Here is a 24,226-nt window from a genome sequence, read left to right as displayed (position 1 = left end):
TCAGCCCTAATAAAGAGCTTCGTTTGCAAGTATTTCTGGTGTCTTCCTGACCGCTGAACTGCCGTCACTACAACGTGACAATACGAACACCTATTCGCTAACCCAGGTGCGAGCCTCGGCCATACACTAGTCCTTGTGTTTGTGTTGGCTTAGTCCTCGTGTTTCTGCGCAATCTTTTCAGTGAACAAGAATGTGACTGGACAACGTGGCACCGAGCTTGTTTCCGGCTTCAAAAAATGTCACGTGATGGCCTCTCCTCGAAATTCTCCTTCCTCCATTGGTGGTGCAATAAGTTTGTTTGTAGCCACGTAGGCAGGTTGCCACCTGCCACTGGCTACTGACACCATTTCCAGTTGCTCTAATGCTAACGCATCAACATATTTACAAGTTCAGTTTAGTTTGATTCATGAAAGGCCGTGTCTTCCACTGTTGCTGCTCAGATTGTTTGCATCTATTGGGCTGGCAGGCAAGACATTCATGGGGCCCATTTGGACAGTGCAGGTCCTGGTCAACCCATTCGATGACATCACGCCCCGGAAGACGGCCAAGGATGCAGCTGAGGAGAAGCCAGCACGGGCCCCTTCCACAGCAGCTGCAACCAGGTCAGACTTGTGACTCAGCTGGTCACTGTAGGAGCAGCGTCGGATTTGTTCAGAAAACGCACTAGAGAAAGAGTGCTGAATGCACCAATGACTTTCCTTTATTTATTGTTTTTCGTAATGCACAAGGCGTACCACTGCCAGTAATACGGATGAAAACAGGCAGCAAACTTTTGTAGAGACAATGCAGCCATGACACATGACAGGCTCTACCCAAGAGCAAAAGACTGACAGAGATGAAGCAAATGAATCGCTGGACGTAATCAACGCTACCTCTTCAGATAGCCTATTTCACTCTCTTGTAGGCCTTGGGAGAAAAGCGTACTTTTGTGTTGGTTGGTTGGTTTATGGGGGTTTAACGTCCTAAAGTGACTAAGGCTGTGAGGTATACAGTAAAAGCTCGTTAATTCGAACTTCAAGGGACCGGGAAAAATGTTCGAATTATCCGATGTTCGAAATATCGAATGGCCTCGAAAAAACTGACAAGAACCATTTGCATTACGCTATATGTACCGTATTTACTCGCGTAACGAATCCACTCGCATAATGAACCCACCCACCCCCGATTTTTGCCTAAGAATCTGCAAAAAAAAAAAAGCATCAGCCGTTAACGCTTCCCTCCGTTTTGCACCGTCACGGTCCACGACGCATTTCTTGGCAGTGCGCCAAGATGCTGAGCAGCTATAACATCACGGTGTGTTTACTTTTGAAGTTCGCTCTAGCGAGGAGGGAAGCGACCTTGGCAGAGTGCCAGCGCTTGTCCGGCTGCTGTGCAAGCCTCGTTTTCAGTAGGTTTGCCTTATCCGGCCATGGGCGATTGGGGCATCTACTGCCACTCAATCATTGGAACGCGCGATAGCAGCAAATGCCTTTTGCAGCGAACGATGCTACAAGCCGGCGTCATGATCGCGGCTGACCGCGTGCTTCCGTTGGGGGAAGGATGGACGACACTTGCAAAGAAAAAAAAATTTTTTTTTCGCACGTAACTGGTAGCGCCCGTCCGAAGTCATAGCCTTTAATGGGCGTTGGCTGGGACCGCGCCGACAGAACTTATCCGTATTTCCGAATTTACAGGGCTCGAATTAATGAGTATTTAGTTTTCGGAGTTTGTGCGGTAAAGAGGGCAGGCAGCCGACCGCGGCCGCCAACCCTTCCCTACCCTCCGGCGCCGCCGGCCGCCGCACCGGTGATGGCACCATTTAGGCTTTACCCACTCTTCCATGGTTTTATCTGATTCCATCTTGTTTCCCCGTTTAGGATTGCGCAGCACCTAACTATGCGGAGGTGATTTTTTTTTTTTTGGCCACGTGCTGTGTGCCAAGCCGCCCAGGCCCAGACGCGCAGCGGCATGTAGTTCGAATTATCTGTAGCGGAACCGACCTGCTTTCGAATTAACGGGCTTTTTTATACACAGATCTCTATGGAGCTTGGCCGGACCAAGTAGTGTAGTTCGAATTATCCGGCAATTCGAATTATCGAGATTCGAATTAACGAGCTTTCACTGTATGTGTCAGATCCGCAGGTAATTTCCTTTACATTTAATGGATGATCAAGCCGTAGTGAAACTTTGGAGCATGAATATTGTTAGGACTTGGCATCTCGGCCTGCTGCCACTGGTGCACAGAGCTGAGGAATGGAGCAGTGAAGGTAACAGTGAGTCAGCGAAACATTTATGTACAGTATGTGCAAGGGCATTACATAATGTGCACAGGGGCCGAGGGCACAACGGGCTACCACAAAGCACGGCGATGCTCCAGGAGTGTGTCTCTCTCTCTTGAGGTCTGTCTGCTCCCCGTCTACAGCTCCCACTCAGCACAGCTCAGTTTTTATAGCCTCCGGGATCGTTGCAGCGGCCAGCCATTCAAACCCTCCAATCAGGTCACGCCACTGGCCACCGTTTGAATTGGACGAATGGAAGAGAGGGGCTGGACTGTTCAAACTTTGCAGCCTGGAAAGGGCTGCCGGCGAAGTGTTGTTCAAGTCTCGAGCCAGCACTTGCGAGCGGGAGGATTCCGTTTGACGCGAGCTAAGCCTGAATGTGAGCAATGACTGTGTGGCCCATGTTTTTAGATCCGTTCGCGACTTCTTAGTCCTTTTACAACTAAGGGATGATAGCATTGCTCTTGTTGCTGACTTGGTCCTGGAGCGGTTTTTGCCCTCTCCAGTTCCGTGAATTTTTCCTTTGAACTTCCGAAAAAGACTCGCTCCAGTTTTTAGATCTAAGATTGATTTTTAACACGACAAGGCGCATATGTTGGGCCTATATGCCACGCGCAAAGAAAACCCCTTTACCTTATCATTCCTCACATTCAAAACTTGTGAAGCGTGGAATCATCTATCTGTCATTTAGATCCGCGCTGTCCAAGTCGTGTGATCACCAAGTAGAATTGAGTTTCGGACATCAGGTCGAACGCCTCAAGAATGCTGGCTGTCCTGTTTCGGTGATGACTACAGTAGCGGAAGGCCTGTTTAATTAAGCAGCTACGTAAGCAAGAAAAGAGAGGACCTGACTCTAGCACTGCCATCGAACCCAGGCAGAAAAAGAAATATGTGGCGGTGCCTTACGTTCACCACTTGTTGCATAACCTAAAGAGGATAGCAAGCAAGTTTGATGCGAACGTCGTTTTCACGGCACCTCGAATCAAGCCTTTGCGCACTGACGAGCTGAAGTCATAACAAACTGGCTTGCAACATCAAACATGCAACCAAGTTCATTGCAATAAGGTTGGTGTTGTTTACGAAGATCCTGAGCTGTGGCCGCGTCTACATAGGGCAGATTGGTCGCTTCCTCAATGAACGCCTTAGGGAACACACTGCCTCTTTTAAATCGTCTCAATCTAATAACCTGCCTAAGCACTGTTTGAGCTGCGAATGTTAGCCACTTTTGGGAAAACAAAAGTTCTTGGCCGTTCTAAGGGACAACTTGCAAGGAAGCTTCTTGAGGCCTCATTTGTTCTTAGGTTAGGAGCGATAAGTGCGTGAGTGAAGCGTCTATTGTTCTGTTGTGAAAGGAATCTATGTTTCTAAATGCTGTGTAATTTCGTGGGTTTTGCTGCTTGAAGGTGGAAGAGGTGCTTCCTGTTACTTTCCGTGCAATTTTATCTCGTCCTTTAGTCCCACATTATTTTGGTTCAGATTGTCTTTATCCTGCCCCCTCGTCTTAATCAGTGGTTAGCTGGGCATGTGCATTCAATTCCTCGTGCTCGTAATTGGAGCAAAATCGTGGTCTGAGCTAGTTGGTACATCTTCACAACTTCACCAGCGCTGCGACGAGGAGCAAAGACAGAGAAGGAAGAACAGGGACAAGCGCTTGTCCCTGTCCTTCCTTCTCTGTCTTTGTTTCTCGTCGCAGCGCTGGTGAAGTTGTGAGCTCGTAATTCTGCTTCGGTTTCTTTCGGTTGCAAGTCAGCGATCATGCTGTGTCCCCTCTTTCATCCTCGTTTGTCTCTCGTTAAGCCAACCTGCAGATAATGGGGGTCCACTGTAAACATTTTCTGGGCAACTTTATTTTTAGTTCTTTTTTCTGCCCATTCTAATCCTTGTAAACATTTTCAAGGTGATTTCACCTACATTTATTTCTTATTTCGGTATCCGTTCTTCGTTGTCCTTTTGAGTCTTCTCACGAAAGCTGTGCATAAGAAAACTTGGATGTAATGAAAGATCATGGATTTCTTTTTCGGTTTAGTTACATCCAGGTCCGTAACCCTTTTTAGCCTGCCAATCCTCTGCATTCGGAAGGTGATGATGTCAGTCTTGCGCGTTTTAAAGACCCGCATTCAGCGCACGTGCGTGTGTACATGCGTGGCATGTAGTTTTGTGGCCGTACTTACATATCTCGAGGCTGTTTCTGTGACCTTAAGGAGTACTTGAAGCTGGGCTTGTTGGTGCACATTCGTGAAAGACATGAGAGCGCAAAACGGGGACACGGACGAGGAAGGGAACAGCGCTCGTCCTGTTCCCTTCCTCGTCCGTGTCCCCGTTTTGCGCTCTCATGTCTTTCACTTCTGTGACCTTGCCTGTCTAGAACAGAGAACAAAAGGTGCCATCACTGCGTGCAGGAACTACAAGCTACTCTCGTTCGGGGAGGAGGCTGAGGAGGAAGAAGAAGAACTCATGGCAGTTGTCTCCAAGGTGAGGCTGAGCCGCGTCTGTGCACAACATTCATGGTTACACATTCTTTGAGGCAACTCGGGCCGCCAAACACTGTCGGCGTTCCGGGTGCGTGCCAGAATTTGATGCCACGTGTGTGCTTGATAACAATATCTCGTCACAAATTCATCTCCGTGCAGGTGATTGCATTGTTTATTGTCAGATTAATGAGCCTAATGATTCTCATCTTCTGCCGGGGGACCTGATTCACTGTCATCATGGTGCAACATGTAGTTAATGCAGATTAACGTTGACAAAACCAAGGTAATGGCATTCACTACACTTCACTCAAATTTATCATTTTCTTGTAATATCAGCTACATTCTCCCATTTAGTGCGAAAATCAGTTCAAATACCTCAGTGTCATGTCAACAAGGTTAGCATGGAATCAGCACACACAATACACTGCCAGCAAGGTGAGTAAACACTAGGACTACCATATTTTCCGGTGTATAAGATGCGTCGTTTTTTTTTTTTTCAAACATCTTGCTGGTGCGTCGTATACAAGGGTCCATCTCGCACGCGAATTTTTCGTTTTTTTTTTTTTTTGAGTTCAGAAATTACTCAGGTTCATGTTCAAAGCTTTTTTCACCGAAAAAATATCACTACCAATAACGCGGTTGTAACACAGTTAATACTTCTATACCGGAACTGCCGTACGCAACTTTTTTAGGTGAACGTTATTATGAAACGGCGGGAATGACGACTTCCGGGATCACAAACACATGGCCGTTTCGGAGGCTCCAAGCAAAAGTAATGTGAAATGCCAAAAGATGGCAACAATCGTGCTTCTCGCCATTGTCAAGACAAGCCAAGACAAGCTGGCGTTCTTTTTTAGCCACCCTTTGCAACTTTGTTTGCTCCGTGTCCATAGTGCAAAGAGAATGTTTCAGCCGCGTTGCCTCCAGAAATGGGCGAACTTTTTGATCGTGCATTCGAAGGTGAAGACTTCGAAGGTCTGAAGTAAAAATAAAATGTTGTTATGGAGAAGGAGAGTTCTTTCGTTTTTTTCTTTTTTGCTAAAACGTGGACGGGTATGGCGTGAGTGTTGCTTTTTTCGATCACTTAGCGTTGCTTAAGGGGGGATGAGGGGATCGCATGCGACTTTTCATTTTTCTAGTTAGAGCCATGAAATTTGGCAGATAGGCTTAAAACAGCATCAAACAATCGGGTATAAAGTTTCACAATAACACCTCCAGTAGACTCCCTTTTATCATTGTTTATATGTTGTCCCCATGTTGCTTGCTTGTGGAAAGCCTAGCATGACAAAAAAACAGGTCACAGGTCTGTAAAGGCTTTTAATATTTACTAAGAAGTGCGTTGTAAATCAAGACTCAATTTTTTTGTTTAAATTTCTCTGCTCTTTTTTATAAAGGACGCAATATGCACTTTCTCTTCATGTTTAGAATGTATCGTGCTTTAATTACCGTGTAATAAAAACATGTGAGCCTAAATGGTAAATCTGAGACTGTCTCAACACAGACCGCATTTCACTGATCACAACAAAACAAATGGGGTAAAAATCCATGCACCCATTGCTGTGCTACGCTTTCCATGAGCAAGGTATTAGTAAGCTCAGAACAAACTTTCAAGAAAACATAACTGAAACTTCTAAGCTAGCACACACTGTCTATGTGTAGATGCCAACAAATATATTTATTTGGAGTGCTTAAAGTTTATTTTTGGGTGAAATATTTCAGTGCGACATAGAAACAATGTTGGAGGTGCCAAAAAGTGTACTTCTCAAAATTCAACTTTTCCGGGATTTTTGCGATCTGATCCCCACATCCCCCCTTAAGAACTTCTCACAGGTACGGTGCATTTTGGCGATGGTCATGCAAGCATGTTTAATTAAGCCTCACTGGCCTAACTGGGCAAATTGGGGTGCGTCTTATACACGGGTGCGTCTTATATATCAACTTTTTCAATGACGGCCTGCATATATGGCGGGTGTGTCTTATACAAGGGTGTGTCTTATACACCGGAAAATACGGTAATTTGATAAACACTGTATATGGCCAGACCAGACGCAAAGCTTCTGGTGTACAGAGTCGATCACACTTGTCTAGAACACTCAGGCAGCGTGCTGGGGAGCAAACGAAGTGAAATCTTTTCGCAGCTGCTTTGCGAGCAGTAAGGCACTAATGCCTGTGCAGTTCACGTGTCTATTCGGCTGCTCTCCATCATTATCAGTGAAAGTCAATACCTGCTTTAGAATTTCGCTTCATTTCCCTCCGGACGGCACCTCTTGAGCACTCTAGACCGACTGTGTGCAACACTCTAGTCAAACCGCAGCTGGAATATGCCTCCGTTATTATTTGGAATCCGCATCAGGGTTATTGAACACAGTCACTTCAATCATTGCAGAATAGTGTCTATTTAGGGCAGGTAGTGGCCGCTAATCCGGATCATGAGAGGGAAATAGAAGAATAAGATTGGGGTGGAGCGCATATGTCAGGTTCTCTTATATCATGAATGGCAGTTTACCAATATCCCTCAAGAGAAAAGCATACAACAGCTGTATCTTGCCAGTACTCACCTATGGGGCAGAAATGTGGAGGCTAACTAATAAGGTTCAGCTTAAGTTAAGGACAACGCAGCGAGCTATGGAAAGAAAAATAATAGGTGTAACGTTAAGAGATCAGAAGCGGGTGGAGTGGGTGAGAGAACAAACGTGGGTTAATGACACCCTAGTCGAAATCAAGGGGAAGAAGTGGGCTTGGGCAGGGCTTGTAATGCAAAGGCAAGATAACCGCTGGTCCTTAAGGGTAACGGAGTGGATTCCAAGAGAAGGCAAGCATAGCAGGGGGTGGCAGAAAGTTAGGTGGGCGGATGAGATTAAGAAATTTGCCAGAATACGGTGGCCGCAACTGGCGAAGGACAGGGTTAATTGAAAAGACATGGGAGAAGCCTTTGCGTTGCAGTGGGCGTAGTCAGGCTGGTGATGATGATGATAGTGATGAACTACACACATGACAGTATTACTCAGCTCCAAAAATCCTTGAATCTTTAAACACTTCAGCAACGAAGACGCATTTCTTTACTTCCGGGTAAGTGGCACACAAATTCGGCCCTCCCTACTCGTATCTTTCGCAACTGCACTCATGACGTGGCCGCACCGATTTTCCCAAATCTGCCTTGTGCACAGCTGTGTACGTGCTGGTGGTATGGTGCCTTAGAGCACAAATTATGTGAGTAGAAGTTTTTTTTTTTTAAATCCGGGTAAAAAGTTGGGGGGTGCGCAAATATTGCGTGGGTGCAAATTATGTGAGTAAAATGGTGGCTGCACTTCTTCTGGGAGTCTTCAGCTGCCTGTTCAGACTTCACAGTAATGGGACTTGTGTGTGAAAGATGGATAGTCCACCATTTCATGGTGCCCTGCGTCTCCAGTGGCCAAAGATGTAGATATTAGGAGGTAGGACCAGAGTAGCAGCTCCGACTCGGGGGACCATAAGTGACATATTTCGATCTTTGCTGCACACAGCTGTCTAAACACTCAGTGACAACTTTGCGTGTTATTGACTGCAGTGTATGAACATGTTGCAAAAGGATTTGCCGGACTAGTTGGTTCATTTCCGAATTAAAGAGTTAACTGCGCAAAAGGGTTAGGACACCAGGGAGACACTGCACTTCTAGGAGACTGCACTTCTGAGTGTCGTGAGTGTCTCTCCCTGGTGTCCTAACCCTTTCGCGCAGTTAACTCTTTAATTCAGATGTGAACATGGGAAGGATGAGGACGTATGCTTGTAACGCCAACTTTGCGTCTGTGGTGAGTAAAAGATAGGATACGGTGACTTTCATCCCAGGGCCCCAAGGGACGCAGCAAGAGCAGCCATGACCTGACGGACGATGTCAGCCTGAGCTCTGTGCCTGCGGTGGTGACAGAGGAGGGGGAGGAGGAGGAAGGAGGGTTCAAGCGGCCCTCAGAGCCGGGGGCAGCTGAGCGCGTTCGACAGCGGATGCGCGACGCAGCCCCACCTGCCCCAGCGGCCCCCCAGGAGCGCAACTACTTTGAGCAAGAGCGCCAGAAGGCCTCGGCACAGCGCATGTGAGTGGCCGGCCTAGGCGGTGCCTGTTTTAATTCCCCGTGCTTGCCACCTTACGCATGGGGCAAAAGCAAGTGTCTTTTAATCAAGACTTAACAGGTGGAAAACGTCATGTGACCTGTTCTGTGCGAAACACACTGTTGCTGTTGCTCCATGCGCTCACTTTCATCATGAGTCACATTCGGGTTACCGAATGAAATGAAATTTCATTCATGAAATTCACTCAGTCACGAAATTTATGAGTGTGAACACGAGAGCGCATGTCAGATATCCTCGAGCCCTACTTGTGGCAATACGCGGCAGCTGTTTTTAGCAACATGGTGGAAAGGGTTATGCCGCCTTGCCTGCTTCCAGCAAGCCGAAGGACACACCTCCCTTTCCACTTTGTTTATGAAAGCGGCCGCCGCGTATCGCCACGAGTAGGGTTCGAGGCCATTTGCCACGTGCTTCCGTGTTCACATTCATGACTGTACATTGGACGTTTGGCCGGTGGCTGCCACGTGCACTGACCGCACGTCAGTACACCACAAGCCTTTCAGGATTGTCAGCTGCACTGTTTATAGGTGCTCAAGCCGGTTGAGAAACAGGCGCAAACCAGTCACGTTCCTCTCGGTTCTAGAAGTGAAGATTGGAGAGCGGTCAGTGACAGCAACACTTTCATCAAATTGCAGGGCTGCATGGTTGTAGTGCATTCGCAGAGAAGAGATCAGTGATTTGGCCTCCCGCTACGGTGTCTCTGGTGCCTAGTGCTTAACTGGGCTGCATATCTATGCAGTACCCCTGATCTCTTCTCAACTGCATGTGATGTCATGCACATAGCGTGAAGCTTCAGATTCTAAATTTAGAGCGACTCGCTTGCTTTTTGGATGAGGTGCACCCCGAATGGATGCGAAACAGCAACTCGAAGTTGCTTCAGAGTTGAATAAATGAATATGCCATGTCATTTTTTTTGTTGAATTCAGAAATGAGACCCCAGCGCATGCTCTTCGTTTTCTTGTGCAGTTGTGGCCACTGAAGTAGAGTTTTTTTTTGTTGCAGACGGTGGGAACTGCACGTTTGCGATAGCGCCATACTGCAAAATTCGCGAGCTAGATCGGTTGACTACTTGCGACTGCATGAATAGCTGCCGCGCAATGACTTATGACCACCTATGTATAAAAAAAGACTGCTTTGATGTGTGTACTATAACAATACCTCTTAATGCCAGCCGTGTTTATGTGTCATATGTAGAGGACATCAGCACATGATGATCAACTGCAGCTATCAGTTGAGGAAACGTTACCCACTCGCTGAGCTTTGATCCTGGAAATGAGAGGACTGAGGAACGCAACTCACACATAATTTTCATCCTCGCACCTCTTTCTCATCCAGCTTTAGTGCCAATAAATAGCGCAGCTAACGATACTGAGGCATTAGTTTACGGCGCAGTTTGTGTGGCTGTTGTGTTTAGCAACCACTGGCCAATTCTCCCGACACATGCAGGTTCCAGGCGGCAATCAAAATGTGACTTGCTGTGAGAGCACATGTACTCATCTGCTACATTCCACAAATGTGGCGGCCGGTAGCGTTCCCCCCTCAGGGCCATGATGCGACCGACTACCAGTACACCCGACCAAATTTTTAACTGGCGCGGCTGTTGCATCGCTAAATGCACCTTGTAAATAGTTCTTTTCGGCTACACCGCTGACATATTCATGCTATAATTTGACGCGTGAGATGGCATTTCGTGGTTCCTTGTTGTTCACATAATGTTTGAGTGGAGTACTTCCGTGTTTAGATCAAGGTTGTCAGAAATATTCATTGTCTGCCACTACGAAGAGCCGAAAGAAGCGAAACAAGCGGAATACGCAGCAATGGTTCTGGCGGCGCATTTGCGCTTAGTCTGGGTGAACGACTTGTTCGCCATGAAAGGAGTGGTAGTTTACCCAGAGGAGAAGGCCATATGGACCAGATCCATTGCTGCGTATGCCGCTTGTTTCGGCTCTTCGTAGTGGCAGACGAATATTTCTGATAACTTTGATCTAAACACGCAAGTACTCCACTCAAACAATATATGAACAAAAAGGAACCACGAAATGCCATCACACACATCAAATTACAGCATGAATATGCCAGCGATGTAGCCCAAAAGAACCTTTTACAAGGTACATTTAGCGATGCAACACCCGAGCCAGTTAAAGATTTGGCCGGGTGTACATACCACCTCTTTGCAATTTCACAGACTGTAGGTGACGTGATGAAGTCCAAGATGCCTCTGTGGAGAAGGGTAACACTGTTCGGACTATGTTGCACCACAATACAATCTTGGCGATGTTCATGTGCTGGGGGTTGGTACAACAATACGGCACTGTCATTCACTAACCCACTCATCTCGGGAGATATAAAGAACCACATTGGAGCAGGGCAGAGTGAGATTAAAGGTTTAAGGCATAGAGGTGCTGATCAAGCACATGTCGCATCATTTGCTGCGGCGTGAAAGCTTTCACTGCATTAGATTGGTTACGAGCAGACATCGGAGCTGCACGTACCTTCTCTGTAAAGGTATTGGAGCTTGCCATGTTTGGCTGCAACGCACATGGCCCATCTTGGTCCATGCTCGGGATTGCAGGATCGAACACTTGTGCCATGTTGGTGGTGCACAGAGCATGTCCAGGGAAGCACTTCATCGTCTGTCAGTGCGTGGAGGGCCGCATGACAACACGGTTAAGTAAATAGAAAAAAAAAGTGCTTCATGCACAGGTGCATGGAGAAGTTTTCGGAACGTGGAAACCGTGGAAAAGCTTATCTCTTTGTGGTTTAAGCAATGCAGTCGTGAAATGAATGGCATGCTCTGCACTTCCTTGCCCAGTGCTCTTCTCGGTGCAGTCCATATATTCAGCAGAAGGAAAATTCAGTTTTTTTCATTGCTTCCATGTTATAACACCTTCTGTGGTGACCTATACATGTAGCGCAGAAAGCATGCTGGTTAATTCTCCCGACACAACAGCAGCTGTAGTACAAAGCTCGTCAAAACACATTTCGTTCAGTGGGTTTTTGTACTTCAAGAGACTCACCTCATAGGAGAATGATTCAGATTTTGCCAGACACGCATACCAATCCGCAGCTTCGCCACCCACCCTTTCTTCTGCCTATCATCTGTCGGACAAGAATAGATGAATTTCCGGTTGTAGACGGCTTGCTCTGCACACTGGAGCACCAAGGCATTCATCTGATTTCATATTGGGTCTGCATGTCTTTATCATCATCAGTCTGATTGCACCCACTACAGGGCAAAGGCCTTTCCCACGTCTCTCCAATTAACCCTGTCCTTCGCCAGTTGTGGCCACCGTATTCCCGCAAAGTTCTTAGTTTCATCTCCCCACCTAACTTTCTGCCGCCCCCTGCTATGCTTGCCTTCTCTTGGGATCCACTCCGTTACCCTTAAGGACCAGCAGTTATCTTGCCTTCGCATTACATGCCCTGCCCAAGGCCATTTCTTCCTCTTGATTTTGACTGGGATGTCATTAACTCGCATTTGTTTCCTCACCCACTCCGCCCTCTTCCAACCTCTTAACGTTACACCTGTCATTTTTCCCTCCATAGCTCGTTGCGTTGTCCTTAACTTAAGCTGAACCCTTTTTGTCAGCCCCCATGTTTTTGCCCTATAGGTGAGTACCGGTAAGATGCAGCTATGTTATGCTTTTCTCTTGAGGGATATTGGTAAACTACCATTCATGATCTGAGAGAGCCTGCCAAATGCGCTCCGCTCCATTCTTATTCTTCTAGTTATTTCCCTCTCATGATCTGGATCAGCTGTCACTACCTGCCCTAAATAGACATATTCTCTTACTACTTCCAGCACCTTGCTACCAATTGCGAACTGCTGCTCTCTTGCTAGACTGTTGAACATTACTTGAAATTTCCGGAGCCCTCCACTACGGCATCTCTCATAGCCTTAGTCGCTTTGGGACGTTAAACCCCATAAACCAACCAACCATTACTATGATTTTCTGCATGTTAATTTTTAGCCCCATTGTTCTGCTCTGCCTGTCTATAAACTCATTGATCATGCTTTGTAGTTGATGTCCTGAGTGACTTAGCAAGGCAATGTCATCAGCAAATCGCAGATTATTCGGGTATTCTTCATTAACTCTTATCCCCAACTGTTCCCACTTCAGTCCTCGGAACACCTCCTGTAAAAGGCAGTGAATAGCATTAACGAGATCGTGTCTGCCTGCCTCACGCCCTTCCTTATTGGGATTTTATAGGTGGCTTTATGGAGGACTATGGTAGGTGTGCATTCATTATAAATATCTTCCAATATTTTCACATAAGACTCTTCTACACCCTGATTCCGCAATGCCTGCATTACAGCTAAGGTTTCCACTCAGTCAAATGCTTTCTCATAATCAATGAAGGCTGTATACAGGGGTTGGTTATATTGTGTGCATTTCTCTATCACCTGATTGATAGCGTGAATATGGTCTATTGTCGGGTATCTGTTACGAAAGCCTGCCTGATCATTTGGTTGATTGAAGTCTAAGGTTGTCCTGATTCTATTAACGATTGCCCTAATAAATTCCTCGTAGGCAATTGACAGTAAGCTGATCGGTCTGTAATTCTTCAAGTCCTTGACGTCTCCTTTCTTTTGAATTAAGATAATGTTAGCGTTCTTCCAAGCTTCTGGTATGCTTGAGGTGACGAGGCATTGCCTGGTGGCCAGTTTTTCCAGCACAATCTCTCCTCCGTGCTTCAACAAATGTGCTGTTACCTGATCCTCACCAGCTGCTTTCCTCCTTTTCATTGCTCCTAAGGCTTTCTTTAATTCCTCTTCTATGAACAAACCAATTTGAAAATTGGGTTTGGGTTTGGGGGGTTTAATGTCCCAAGGCTACTAAGGCCCTGTGGGATGCCGTAGTGAAGGTCTCCGGAGATTTCGACCACCTGGGGTTCTTTAACGTGCACTAACATCGCACAGTGCACGGGCCTCTCGAATTTCGCCTCCATAGATACTTGACCACCGCGGCCGGGATCGAACCCGAGTCTTTCGGGTCAGCAGCCGAGCTCCATAACCACTGAGCTACCGCAGCGGCGTCTTGAAAATTGTTGTATCCGCTTGTATGCCTTATTTTTTATGTGGTCTCGAAGTTTCATTGCTGAAATAGACCAGGAACTACTCTAAAAAATTTATTCATCAACTGCACGGAAATGGTAAGGAAGTGCTCAAAGAATGCCGTTTTTTTCTGTTACAATTTTCTGCCTAGATATATTGCAGGAGAGATTTCTTCATGACCGTGCAATTTATTTTAAGCCCATTTTTTTTTGTTGCACTTCTAGGGCCGCAGTGCAGGTCTAAAGATTCTTTTCAAATTTGGAATTTAAATTTTCTGTATGGAATTTTTTTATCACTATGGATATGTCAACAGACACTACATCACAAAAAGTTCTATGAAAATTTTGACTGTGACAAAAAAAAAAATGCAAGAATATCTTTACCTGTAGCACGCTAATAAGAATTCACTGAGTGTTGAACGAGCTTTTGGCCACATTTTCTTAACTTTGCAGCCTTCTCACTAGATTCAGAGGAAACATATATATTACAAAAATATTTTCTGGAGGTGTAACAGTGAACTTTTGTGAGAATACAGTTGTGCCTCGTTAATATGGATGCCTTGGTTCCCAAGCAAAAGTGTCCATAAAGCGAGTCATCCGTAATAACGAATCATGGCAAAAAAACATATATTCTGAAAAAAAAAAAAACGCTTTACGATTGCAGACTGCTTCTCTATATAGTGGCGGGCAGTGAAGTGTAAATCAGGCAATTTTGGAAGCTTCCAGATAAATTATTCGGGTCACTGCTGTCTTAAAATCAGGCGGTGCAGACTTTAGCCTGTTTTCAGCTTCTAGCAGTTCCTCCTAGTGTGGTGAAATATCTCTTACTATGACTTCACATCCCTGCCATGGTGGCTCAGTGGTTATGGCGCTCGGCTGCTGACCCAAAAGTCGCAGGTTCGATCCCGGTCGCGGCGGTCGAATTTCGATGGAGGCGAAATTCGAGAGGCCCGTGTGCTGTGTGATGTCAGTGCACGCTACAGAACCCCAGGTGGTTGAAATTTCTGGAGCCCTGCGTCCCTCATAGCCTGAGTCGCTTTGGGACATTAAACCCTCGTAAACTGAACATCCCAAGAATGCGGTTCTTAACGTAGCACACAGAAAAATTTTTTTCGCAGGTGTTGATGCAATGCGGCAAATTGCAAAGTGTGTCAACCAGGCACCTTAATTGTAAAGCATGAAAGAATGCACGTACACACACACGTGCCCATGCATGCACGCGCGTTCACACACACACACACAAAGAGAGAAAGAGGCCATTATCATGGCATTCACATTTTTGCACTGCCTTTCGCTGGTGTTCTGCGCTCCTAATAAAGGGCAGAACAACTGGCAGAGGCACTCAGTATTTTGTCCTCGTGGCTGCGCATGATAAAGGGACAAAAATACGTTGGTTACAGTGGGTTCCAGCTTCATACATTTGCTCTGTGTCCATTGTTCTGCTGTGAGTTTCCATATTAACGGGGCATAAATTCATTGAAAAAGTTTGGTGCCCAGAAAAGCTGATCAGTGTTCGTGTCGTCCGTATTAACAGGGGTCATATTAAAGGGGCACAACTGTAGTCATATAATTATTTCTGATATGCTCATAAAATTTCATTGAAATACTTAAAAATATAAAATTTTGTTCAAAGGCAACTCCTGCCCGTAAGGCTGGCTTACCCAGCACGGTATTTCGGCAGTGCACTCCTCTCCCATGTTATCATGCTTGTGATGTGTGCTTCGAGGAAAAGCCAACTCTGAATACTAGTATGTCCTCACCCGGCAGTGCCTTTCTTGCTGTTGCTGTTAACACGCATCGAGATAAGCTTGAACAGTGGGCTGTCCACATGGAATCCGCAATAGATTTGATGTACTGTGTTTGCAGTTACAGCGGAGCCCAGTGAGTCAGAATGGGAGGGGGACAAAGTTCATCTGGCCAGGTAATAATGTATTTGTAAAGAATGAAGGCTACTGTCCAGGGCCAGAAGCGACTGCTGTTCAGCATTGGATCATACTCAGATGATGCCCAAAGCGCGATTCATTTGGTGCAATTTTTTCTCTCTCGATAGGATGAGGCTCTGCTTGTGTGGGGAAAAGTCTGTGAATTATGAAATGGCGCCCACTTCCTGCTGGCCACTGCCTGCAGTTTTGCGTCACAAATGATCTGCACTGTGAATGCGATCCTTCTTTCCGTGTTTCTCCCAGTGGGGAGATACGCAAGGAATTTCGGGAGCTCAAGCGCCAGATGCGAGCTGAAGACCAGGCCAAGTCCAAGGCAGACAAGCAGCCAGCAGGTCAGGCGTCATTGTTGCCCGCCTTTCTGATCACTTCGTTTTATTGCGACAGCATGAGGAGGGCCATGAGGTCAAAATCTGTCCAGCAGCCCTCTCTCCATCTCTCCCCCCCCTCTCCACTTGCAGGGGAGAGAGGGGAGACAAAGATTGACTGGCCAAAAATGAAACTGACTCGGATAACAGCAGGCCCGTGCGAACTATACAGCCTCCGAAAGAAATAATCTGTGCAAAAATAAGGCTTGCGTAAGCTATTTCCTCCTTGCAGTATTTGGGAAGGTCTCACAAGCCCCACCGGTGGCTGTGATTGAAACAGCCACCTGCCAGCAGTGCAGTGCCACATTGCTTAACCATGGCTTAACCATCTAACAGTGTGACACATTTTGCATAGTCGCGTAGTCGGAATTGCAGTAGATTCAGACCTGCAATAGATGGACGGGTGAAAGAAGATTGCTGTCGCATTTCCTTCGCATTAATCCACTTGATAACCCTTAATTTTTTGGCACAAGCTTCAATCAACAGGCTCCTGGTGCTGTTGCAAAAAAGCTCTGTGGTGGTAAAAAACAAAACAGAAGTCGCTTGTGCTGTGCCACAGGTGAACAGAGGAAGTTTTACAGTTTGAACCGAGCCAGAGTTGGCCCAAGTAGGAGGGGCATACAACTAAAAAAAAAAAAAAAACCTATAAAAGCATCAGCTACAACACCGCAAGTCAATTAAACAGGACACAAATCCAGAGTCATCAAACAACGTTACTAGGAGCCGTACAATAAGTTCTCCAGCTCCTTCTCAAAATACTTGGATGTACATAGACCCGAAGGAAGACATTCCACTCCGCGACAGTATTCGGAAAAAAAAACTGTTCTTAAACCGACTAGTTCGTGCGAAAATTGGTGCTAATGACTGCTCATGTACAGCCTTTGTCAAAAGTTTGGAGCCCAGGGGGTCTGCTTCTGAAGCACACTGTCTGGTTCGTAATGCATCTCCAGCGCTCCAAATTTCCTCTAGGTACGAAGATTTCTGGTTCTGCCTCCTCCAATGGGCAGGACTACCACGAATGCTACAGGAGTCCCACTGCGAGGCTTAGAAGCAAAACCCCTGGGCTCTAAACTTTTGACAAAGACTGTACATGTCATGTTCTCCTAGTGCTCGCCAGTTTCACACAACCAGGAAGATCTGCCTTCAGATTTCCAGACATGTAATTACGAAGCAGTACTAGACGGGTAACTTTTCTTCTTATTGCCAAGAACTGTAAGTTACTCTTTCGAATTAATGCAGTTATATCGTCAATCTCCTGATTTGCATGCAAGAGTTCAACCTATTGCATGCAGCAGAAACCGGAATAAAATTTGTCTGTTCTGTGCAGATGAAATGCAGTATTCTGTCTCCCTGCAGTGCAGCTTTCAGTGAAATTGTGTTGAGTTGTACCTGAGGAGTGCGTAGCTGCTCTGAATGCACACAGAGGAACGAAGTAGCGTGCAGTGCTCTAGTATCAGGTGAACTGCAGTTAAAGCCAACAGCCGGGGCATGAACTCTGTCCGAGGGGCACTTGGACTTCCTCTGTTGCTATGCACTTGTAAATCTAAGTGCATCAAAAATGAAACCATGCGGGCACTGCTGAAGCATTCCGAAACAAAACAGGCCACCTGTGGAGCCTCTTAGGCGTGGGTTTTCTTTGCCTTCTAACATTTAGGTTCCTTTTCCAGTCTGTCTTGTGTGATAGAAATGCACTGGCAGTTTTTAAACAAAACTTAACTCAATATTCTGACGTGTTAGCCTTCTTCGTGCGCATTTGTTAGCCTCAGAAATTCATGGTTCCTTGGTGTTTTTGTCACCGCACTTGTACTTGTGAGACTGCCCCATGGCGGCAATACCTGCAATTTAGTTCTTGCTCTTTTCTACCTTGCGTGGGCTTTGTTTTCAGTAAGTGTGGTCTTTTTGTGATTAGGAGCAGGTATTCTATCAATACAAGCCAACTTCAGTTTCTCCGAGATATCCCTTTAAGGGGGTCTTAGAAATGAATTTTTACTAATGAAGTCACAACTATGAAATATTTGGGGAACATGCATTTTCGCGTGCTGATTCCAAATACGCAATTGTATTTTATATACAACAAGTCCTTGTGCACTTATGCAATCTGTTGGGTAACTTTTGCCGAGAATTTGAAGGAATTATACTGCAGAGAACTTGTTAGACTGCATGCCATTGGTTTCCCCTGACATCAAGCTATGCAATAAGGGTAAAATTATCAACCTGTGTGTTATAGAAGGTGAGTTATAGGATTTTGAAGTCATCAGTTTCTTCCCATTTGTGAAGTGGCAAATTCAAAACCCTGGAACTCAACTTCTTTGATAGGCAAGATAATAATTTTGCCCTTATTGCATAGTTTGATGTGAAGACAAGCCAATGGCATGCGTCCTAGCAAGTTTCCTGCAGCAAAATTTATTGAAAGCTCTCGGAAAAAAGTTACATAACATATTATATAAGTGCACAAGGACTTGTCTTATTTAAAATTAAATTACATATTTAGAATCAGTACGCAAAAATACGTGTTTCTAGAAGATTCTATTATTGTGACTTCATTAACAAAAATTTTTTTTCAGACTAGCTTCCCCCCTATATTTTTTGCTCTTTTCTATACACGTGTTACCGCTGAACACCCCTGCCTGCCTTCTCCCCCCCCCCCCCCCCCCCCCCCCGCCATGTAATGTCTATAGTGGGGCCTTTGAAGGGACTATGGGGACAAAATCAAACTTGGCCTTCGCCGATAGGTTACTGCCTTCTTATCGTAAAAGCAGCTCTCTCTCCGGTAGTGGACCTTGGCGAGCATCTGTCAAGCAAATGATGTTTGTGCTGCTAGTTGCCATGCAGTAGAAAGTTAATGTAGCTGTATCTGATGAAGCTACGAAGTTAAAATGCGGGCTGTGGTTGAGGGCCATTAATTTGAGTGTATGGTAATCTTTTAAGCGCACTAGATATTGGTGCATGAGTGTTCTTGCATTTTACCTCCACTGACGTGCAAGAACAAACCAGAAACAGTGACTGTCGCGACCAGAAATTTAACTCGCAAGCTCAGCTACACAGCACCGCTGCCACTGAGCCACTGGAGTGGGTGTTGCGATGCGATTGCCTGAAACCCACACGATGCCTGTTTATTTGTTTGTTCACTGCTTTTTATTTATTTAAGCGTACTGTGAGTCCTTTACAGCGTGTGAATAGCAGCTGGACAAAAATAAAGTTTAGTGGGCCAGAAAAGAAAGCTACTGCAGGTGGTGGTTAGCCGGTCCTTTGCTGAACATTTCTGCATCCAGTGATGCTTGGACACAGAGATCGCATCATCGGCCTCGTCTAGGCTTCATTCGATCGACCAAACTCTATTTGATTTATGTAACCGTCCCCATGTTTCGTTCACATAACCACTTCCTTTTTCGTACTTTGAAGCAGCGCAAGTCAGCAATAAGCGAATAGGGTGCCAGCTACAAACTCAGAAATTTTTAATGCAAGCTGCAGTCTTGGTGCTTTGAACTGCCTCGGTGGCTCAGTGGTTACGGCGCTCGGCTGCTGGCCCGAAAGACGCAGGTTCGATCCCGGCCGCGGCGGCCAAATTTCGATGTAGGCAAAATTCTAGAGGCCCGTGTGCTGTGCGATGTCAGTGCACGTTAAAGAACCCCAGGTGGTCGAAATTATTCGGGAGTCCTTCACTACAGCGTCCCTCATAGCCTGAGTTGCTTTGGGACGTTAAACCCCAATAAACCAAACCAAACCAGTCTTGGTGCTTTCATGCTTTACTTCTGGTGTGCTTACCCTCTCCCACTTGCTTTGCAGGGGGTGAGGGGGAGGAGGAGCAGGAGGAGGAGGACTATGGGGGCAACCAGCTGATGCGTGCCTACCGCCAGGAGCAGCGGGCGTACGCCGAGAAGCAGCAGCAGCTGCTGCCCAAGGGGGCCTCCCGGGAAAAGAAGGTGCACTTGTCGCTTCCTCAATTATGCAAAGGAAACAGTTCCGAGATGTGGCGCACTGGAATCGTGAGTCTGGCTAGCCAATCAGCATACTCGCAGACAGCGAAGCATATAGAAAGAAAGATCGACAGAGGTGACAGGACACGTGTTTATTACTAATCACTTAGTATTAGAACGCTTATGCAAATGTAAACCCGGTGGTGGCGATCCGTCAGTGAGCAGCTTCTGAAGCAAAGCAGACATTTGGGCTAGTTGGTGTGAATTCATGGTGGAAAAAACAGCGCAAACTTAGACAGAAAACACAGAAAAGAGGGGAGACACTAGGGGAGCGCTTGTAGTGTCTCCCCTCTTTTCTGTGTTTTCTGTCTAAGTTTGCGCTGTTTTTTCCACCAGCAGCTTCTGAGAAGGCAGGAAAATGGCTGGGGTTTAACTCAGCTATACCTAATGAGATAAGTGAACGACCGGCCTCCATCGCTCCGCATAGTCGAGCCCCCCATGGCTCCGACTGAAGCGAGCGTGGAAAGGCGCGCGCTATATACGGCTTATCTTGGGGTCATGTCGCGTGTACGGCGGAGGCTTGGCACAGCGGCGAGGCGAGTGGCGGAGTTTGGCTCCAGCTGTGGCCAGTCACATGATATGACATCATGTGTGTGTGAAGCCTGGCTCAGGAAAGTAAAATCTTGTTGACCTTGAAAGTTGCAGCTCGTAGAGTGAAGCTAAACGTGCAGCACAGTAGTAAAGCCAGTTTCATTGGTTTCTGTTGGTGGCATGGGATGTCTGCGTTTTATGCTGCCTATTTACCTCTGTCATGTACTGTGCCGTGGCATATTGTGCTTCTAGCTCATTCTTGCGGGCTCAATTGAACAGTTACCGTATATGATGTAAAAAATAGCGCACAGGGAACACACGGGACGGAAAGTAAACGACGCAGACAAGCGCTAACTCGCAACTGAGGTTTATTGCTGACGCGCGCAATATAACCGTATATTGCCGATTATAAGTCGACCCCCCCCAACTCGCGAGCCCCTTTGGGCAAGAAAAGTTAGACTCCGAATTTAGGTCGACACTGCCGCACCCTGCGGTCCTAGCTCGCCCAAAAAGTTTTTCAGAAGGCCGAGTCATAAAGAAACATTTATTTGTTCACGAGACATCTCTGACTCGTCGTTGCTTGTGAGGACACAGTCGCGATCATCATCTTATGAGCCACTGCTGGTCGTCGGAAGCGGTGTCGAGATGCCGCCACAGAGACCATGTCTGTTAGTAGTCCATACCAGGCATCATTGACCAATTATCATGGAAGACAGTTGGGCTAGTTGGTGTGAATTCGTTAGTGACTGCGACATTGCAACTAGTGTGGAAAGCACAAGGACAGCGACAAAAGGAACCAACGGGACAGCACGCTAGACTTCAACTGACGTTTTAATGCTCACAGAACAGATTTTTACACTTGTATTCGCATTTCACTTCTATTTGAAGCATTTTGCATTGATAAGGCAGGGGACAAGTGCTTGAGCACACCCTCAGTAGCCCTCACGGAAAAAGAGATAATCTATCTGTCAAAAAACTTGCGCGTCAATTTGGTTTTAATGTTGACTCTTTGTTGTGACAACCTGCTTCGTGATAAAGAGAAGGGGGCGGGGGTACAGTCTCCTGAGCATGCTCCGAATACAAGTGTAAAAATCGGTTATGTGTGCATTAAAACGTCAGTTGAAGTCTAGCGTGCTGTCCCGTCGGTTCCTTTTGTCGCTGTCCTTGTGCTTTCCACGCTAGTTGCAATGTCGCAGTCACTAACGCATTGACCCATTGCGCCACTTCGCCCAAAGAATCTCGCTGCAGCTGCCCTGTTGGTGTCTTTGGGTTTTCTTGCTGGAGCCACTCGTTGTAGAATGCGCCGATGCGGTCTTTGAATGGCTTGTTCAGTGCCACATCCAGTGGCTGAAGAATAGGTGTCAATCCGCCCGGAAAGATGACCAGGTCGCATCCTGCGTCCGCTACGACTTTTTTCACTCGATCGGTTATGTGGCAGTGCTCTCGTATGCCTGCACCACACGAGATGAAACCATTCGAGGACCATTCCATCATTAAAAAATCCCTTCTCATTCACCCACACGATGACTTTTGGTGGGAACTTTTCCTTCGTCTGGATCGTTTTCCTCTTGAACAGAAGGAATGGCGGTGACTTGTGGCCATCTGCCGTACAGCATAACATGACCGTGAAACGGTTGTGTGTGTTGCCTGTTGTCAGCAGGCGGACCTGGCGCTCCCCTTTTGCGGGCACAGTCCTATTGCTAGGCTTATCAAACCAGACTGGAGCCTGGTTACCGTTGCCTATTTGACCAAGCAGGAATGAATGTGTTGCCCTCAGGTCATTCACATAGCGCAGAAAGGCGCTCCGTTTTTCTTTTCAGGCTTCGGGCAACCGTTGGCATACGGTCGTTCGTCGCCTTAGGCTTAGGCCGTTCCTCTTCATGAAATTCATCACCCACTTCTTAGACACTTTAAACTCAGCACGCGGGATGCACGTCTCCTCCGCGACAGCGCGTGCCTTTTTTTTTATGTCATTGTAGCAAACATTCAGGCTCTTGCCTCTCTGGTCATGAACCCAATCTCGAACTGCCTCCTTAATGGCAGGGTATTGTCCGGACTTCGGCCCACGAAAGGAACAGCGTGTAGCAGCACACGTAAAAAGCTTGCTTCTTTGTTTTCTCCAGCCTCTCACGCACTTTTCTGAAATGTCGAACTTCTGCTTCGCTGCGACGTTGTTTTCTGACTCTGCGTAGAGGATCACTTGCCGCTTGAAAGCCGCACTGTACTGTTGCCGAGGTTGTGGTGGCATCTTGCGAGGTGTCCGTCGGTCAGTGACACAAACCACATACACCGCTGTTAGCTGTCACGTAGGCGGTGTGACGTGCAGAAATGGCAAAAGGCGCACAACAACACGCGAAAATGCTTCTCGGCTCATGTGACTGGTCACGTGTGAATTTTTGGACTGGATTGGATTGGATTTGTAGCTGTCCCGTTTGTATAAAACATTGCCAGCCCGCCCGGCTTTGGCCATTTTTCCGTGGAACGCCCGCGGTTGTCGATAACAAGTTGCTATCGTATTACAAACCTTTGGTGCATATCTCCATTAAATTCAAGCTTTTTAACCAGATCCACTTTTGCACCGTGTCTGACAGCTATATGGAATTACGAGCGCACGGGGCGTGATATTATCCGCAACTCGGTCGAAATTACTTTTGACCTCACATATAGGCCGACTTTAAGACCCTGCATATACTTCGACTCCAATTATAAGTTGACCCCCCCAACTTTGGAAGGACATTTAAAAAAAAAAACGTCGACTTATGCGCGGCAATATACGGTACTTTATATTTATAACATACGTATGTCCTTTCAACTTTACCAGCATATGCTTCGAGCAGCGATGGCGTAAAGGTAGAGCATCCGCCTCACATGCAAGAGGCCCGGTGTTTGATTCCTGGTCTGCGCGATTCCCCACCGGGTATGAAAAAAAAAAAAAAAAAAACTCGACGCGCATAACCAGGCTTGGGCTGTGGCCTGATCTTGGTGACCAGAACTGATAGCGATATTACCCCGCCAGAACAGGATCTGGCAAACCTGGGGCCGAATCCACGAAATAGTTTGCTTTGGAACGCGTTTGCTTTGCCGTGACGCCAATTTGACGTAGGCATCGGGGGGAGAAGGGTGGGAGGAACACTGTGGGAGGACGAGCGGGCAGGCAACAGCCAATCGGCCTTGTTGGGCGGTCCCATCTCGGTTGCTTGTATTTTTAAGGGGCCATGTGCTATGATGAATGATATCTCACGGCTGTCATTATGTAGTACGGCGCAGAAGTAGGTGGTAGGATGGTTCGACAGGATACCAGCAAGCTATCTCAGGAGACGACAGATCTGATTAAGAAACGACAAAGCACGAGGACGTCTAACTCCACAGACAGGATAGAACTAGCAGAGCTATCGAAGGTAATAAATAAGTGCAAGGTAGCTGACATAAGACAGTTTAATATGGAGAGAATCGAGCGTGCTCTAAACAACAGATTTAGCCTAAAGCAGTGAAGAGGAAACTAGGCATAAGTAAAAACCAGGTGTA

General features: G+C 46.6%; 1 protein-coding gene across 2 annotated transcripts in view; it reads left to right on the top strand.

The window, feature by feature from the left end:
- The window catches only part of LOC149367726 (spliceosome-associated protein CWC27 homolog), a 45,673-nt gene that overhangs the window by 15,518 nt on the left and 5,929 nt on the right, over positions 1-24,226 (top strand). For both annotated transcript variants that reach the window (XM_089557292.1, XM_089557285.1), the window contains exons 5-9: positions 502-602; positions 4,658-4,730; positions 8,555-8,796; positions 16,072-16,160; positions 19,980-20,116. In XM_089557292.1, coding sequence (XP_089413418.1) covers positions 502-602; positions 4,658-4,730; positions 8,555-8,796; positions 16,072-16,160; positions 19,980-20,116 — 642 coding nt within the window. The remainder of the gene's footprint in view (positions 1-501; positions 603-4,657; positions 4,731-8,554; positions 8,797-16,071; positions 16,161-19,979; positions 20,117-24,226) is intronic.

This window comes from Amblyomma mixtum, chromosome 1, assembly GCF_055824585.1.
Source record: "Amblyomma mixtum isolate Tamu chromosome 1, ASM5582458v1, whole genome shotgun sequence".
NCBI classification, from domain to species: Eukaryota; Metazoa; Arthropoda; class Arachnida; order Ixodida; family Ixodidae; genus Amblyomma; species Amblyomma mixtum.
This window is presented reverse-complemented; position numbering and strand designations above follow the sequence as displayed.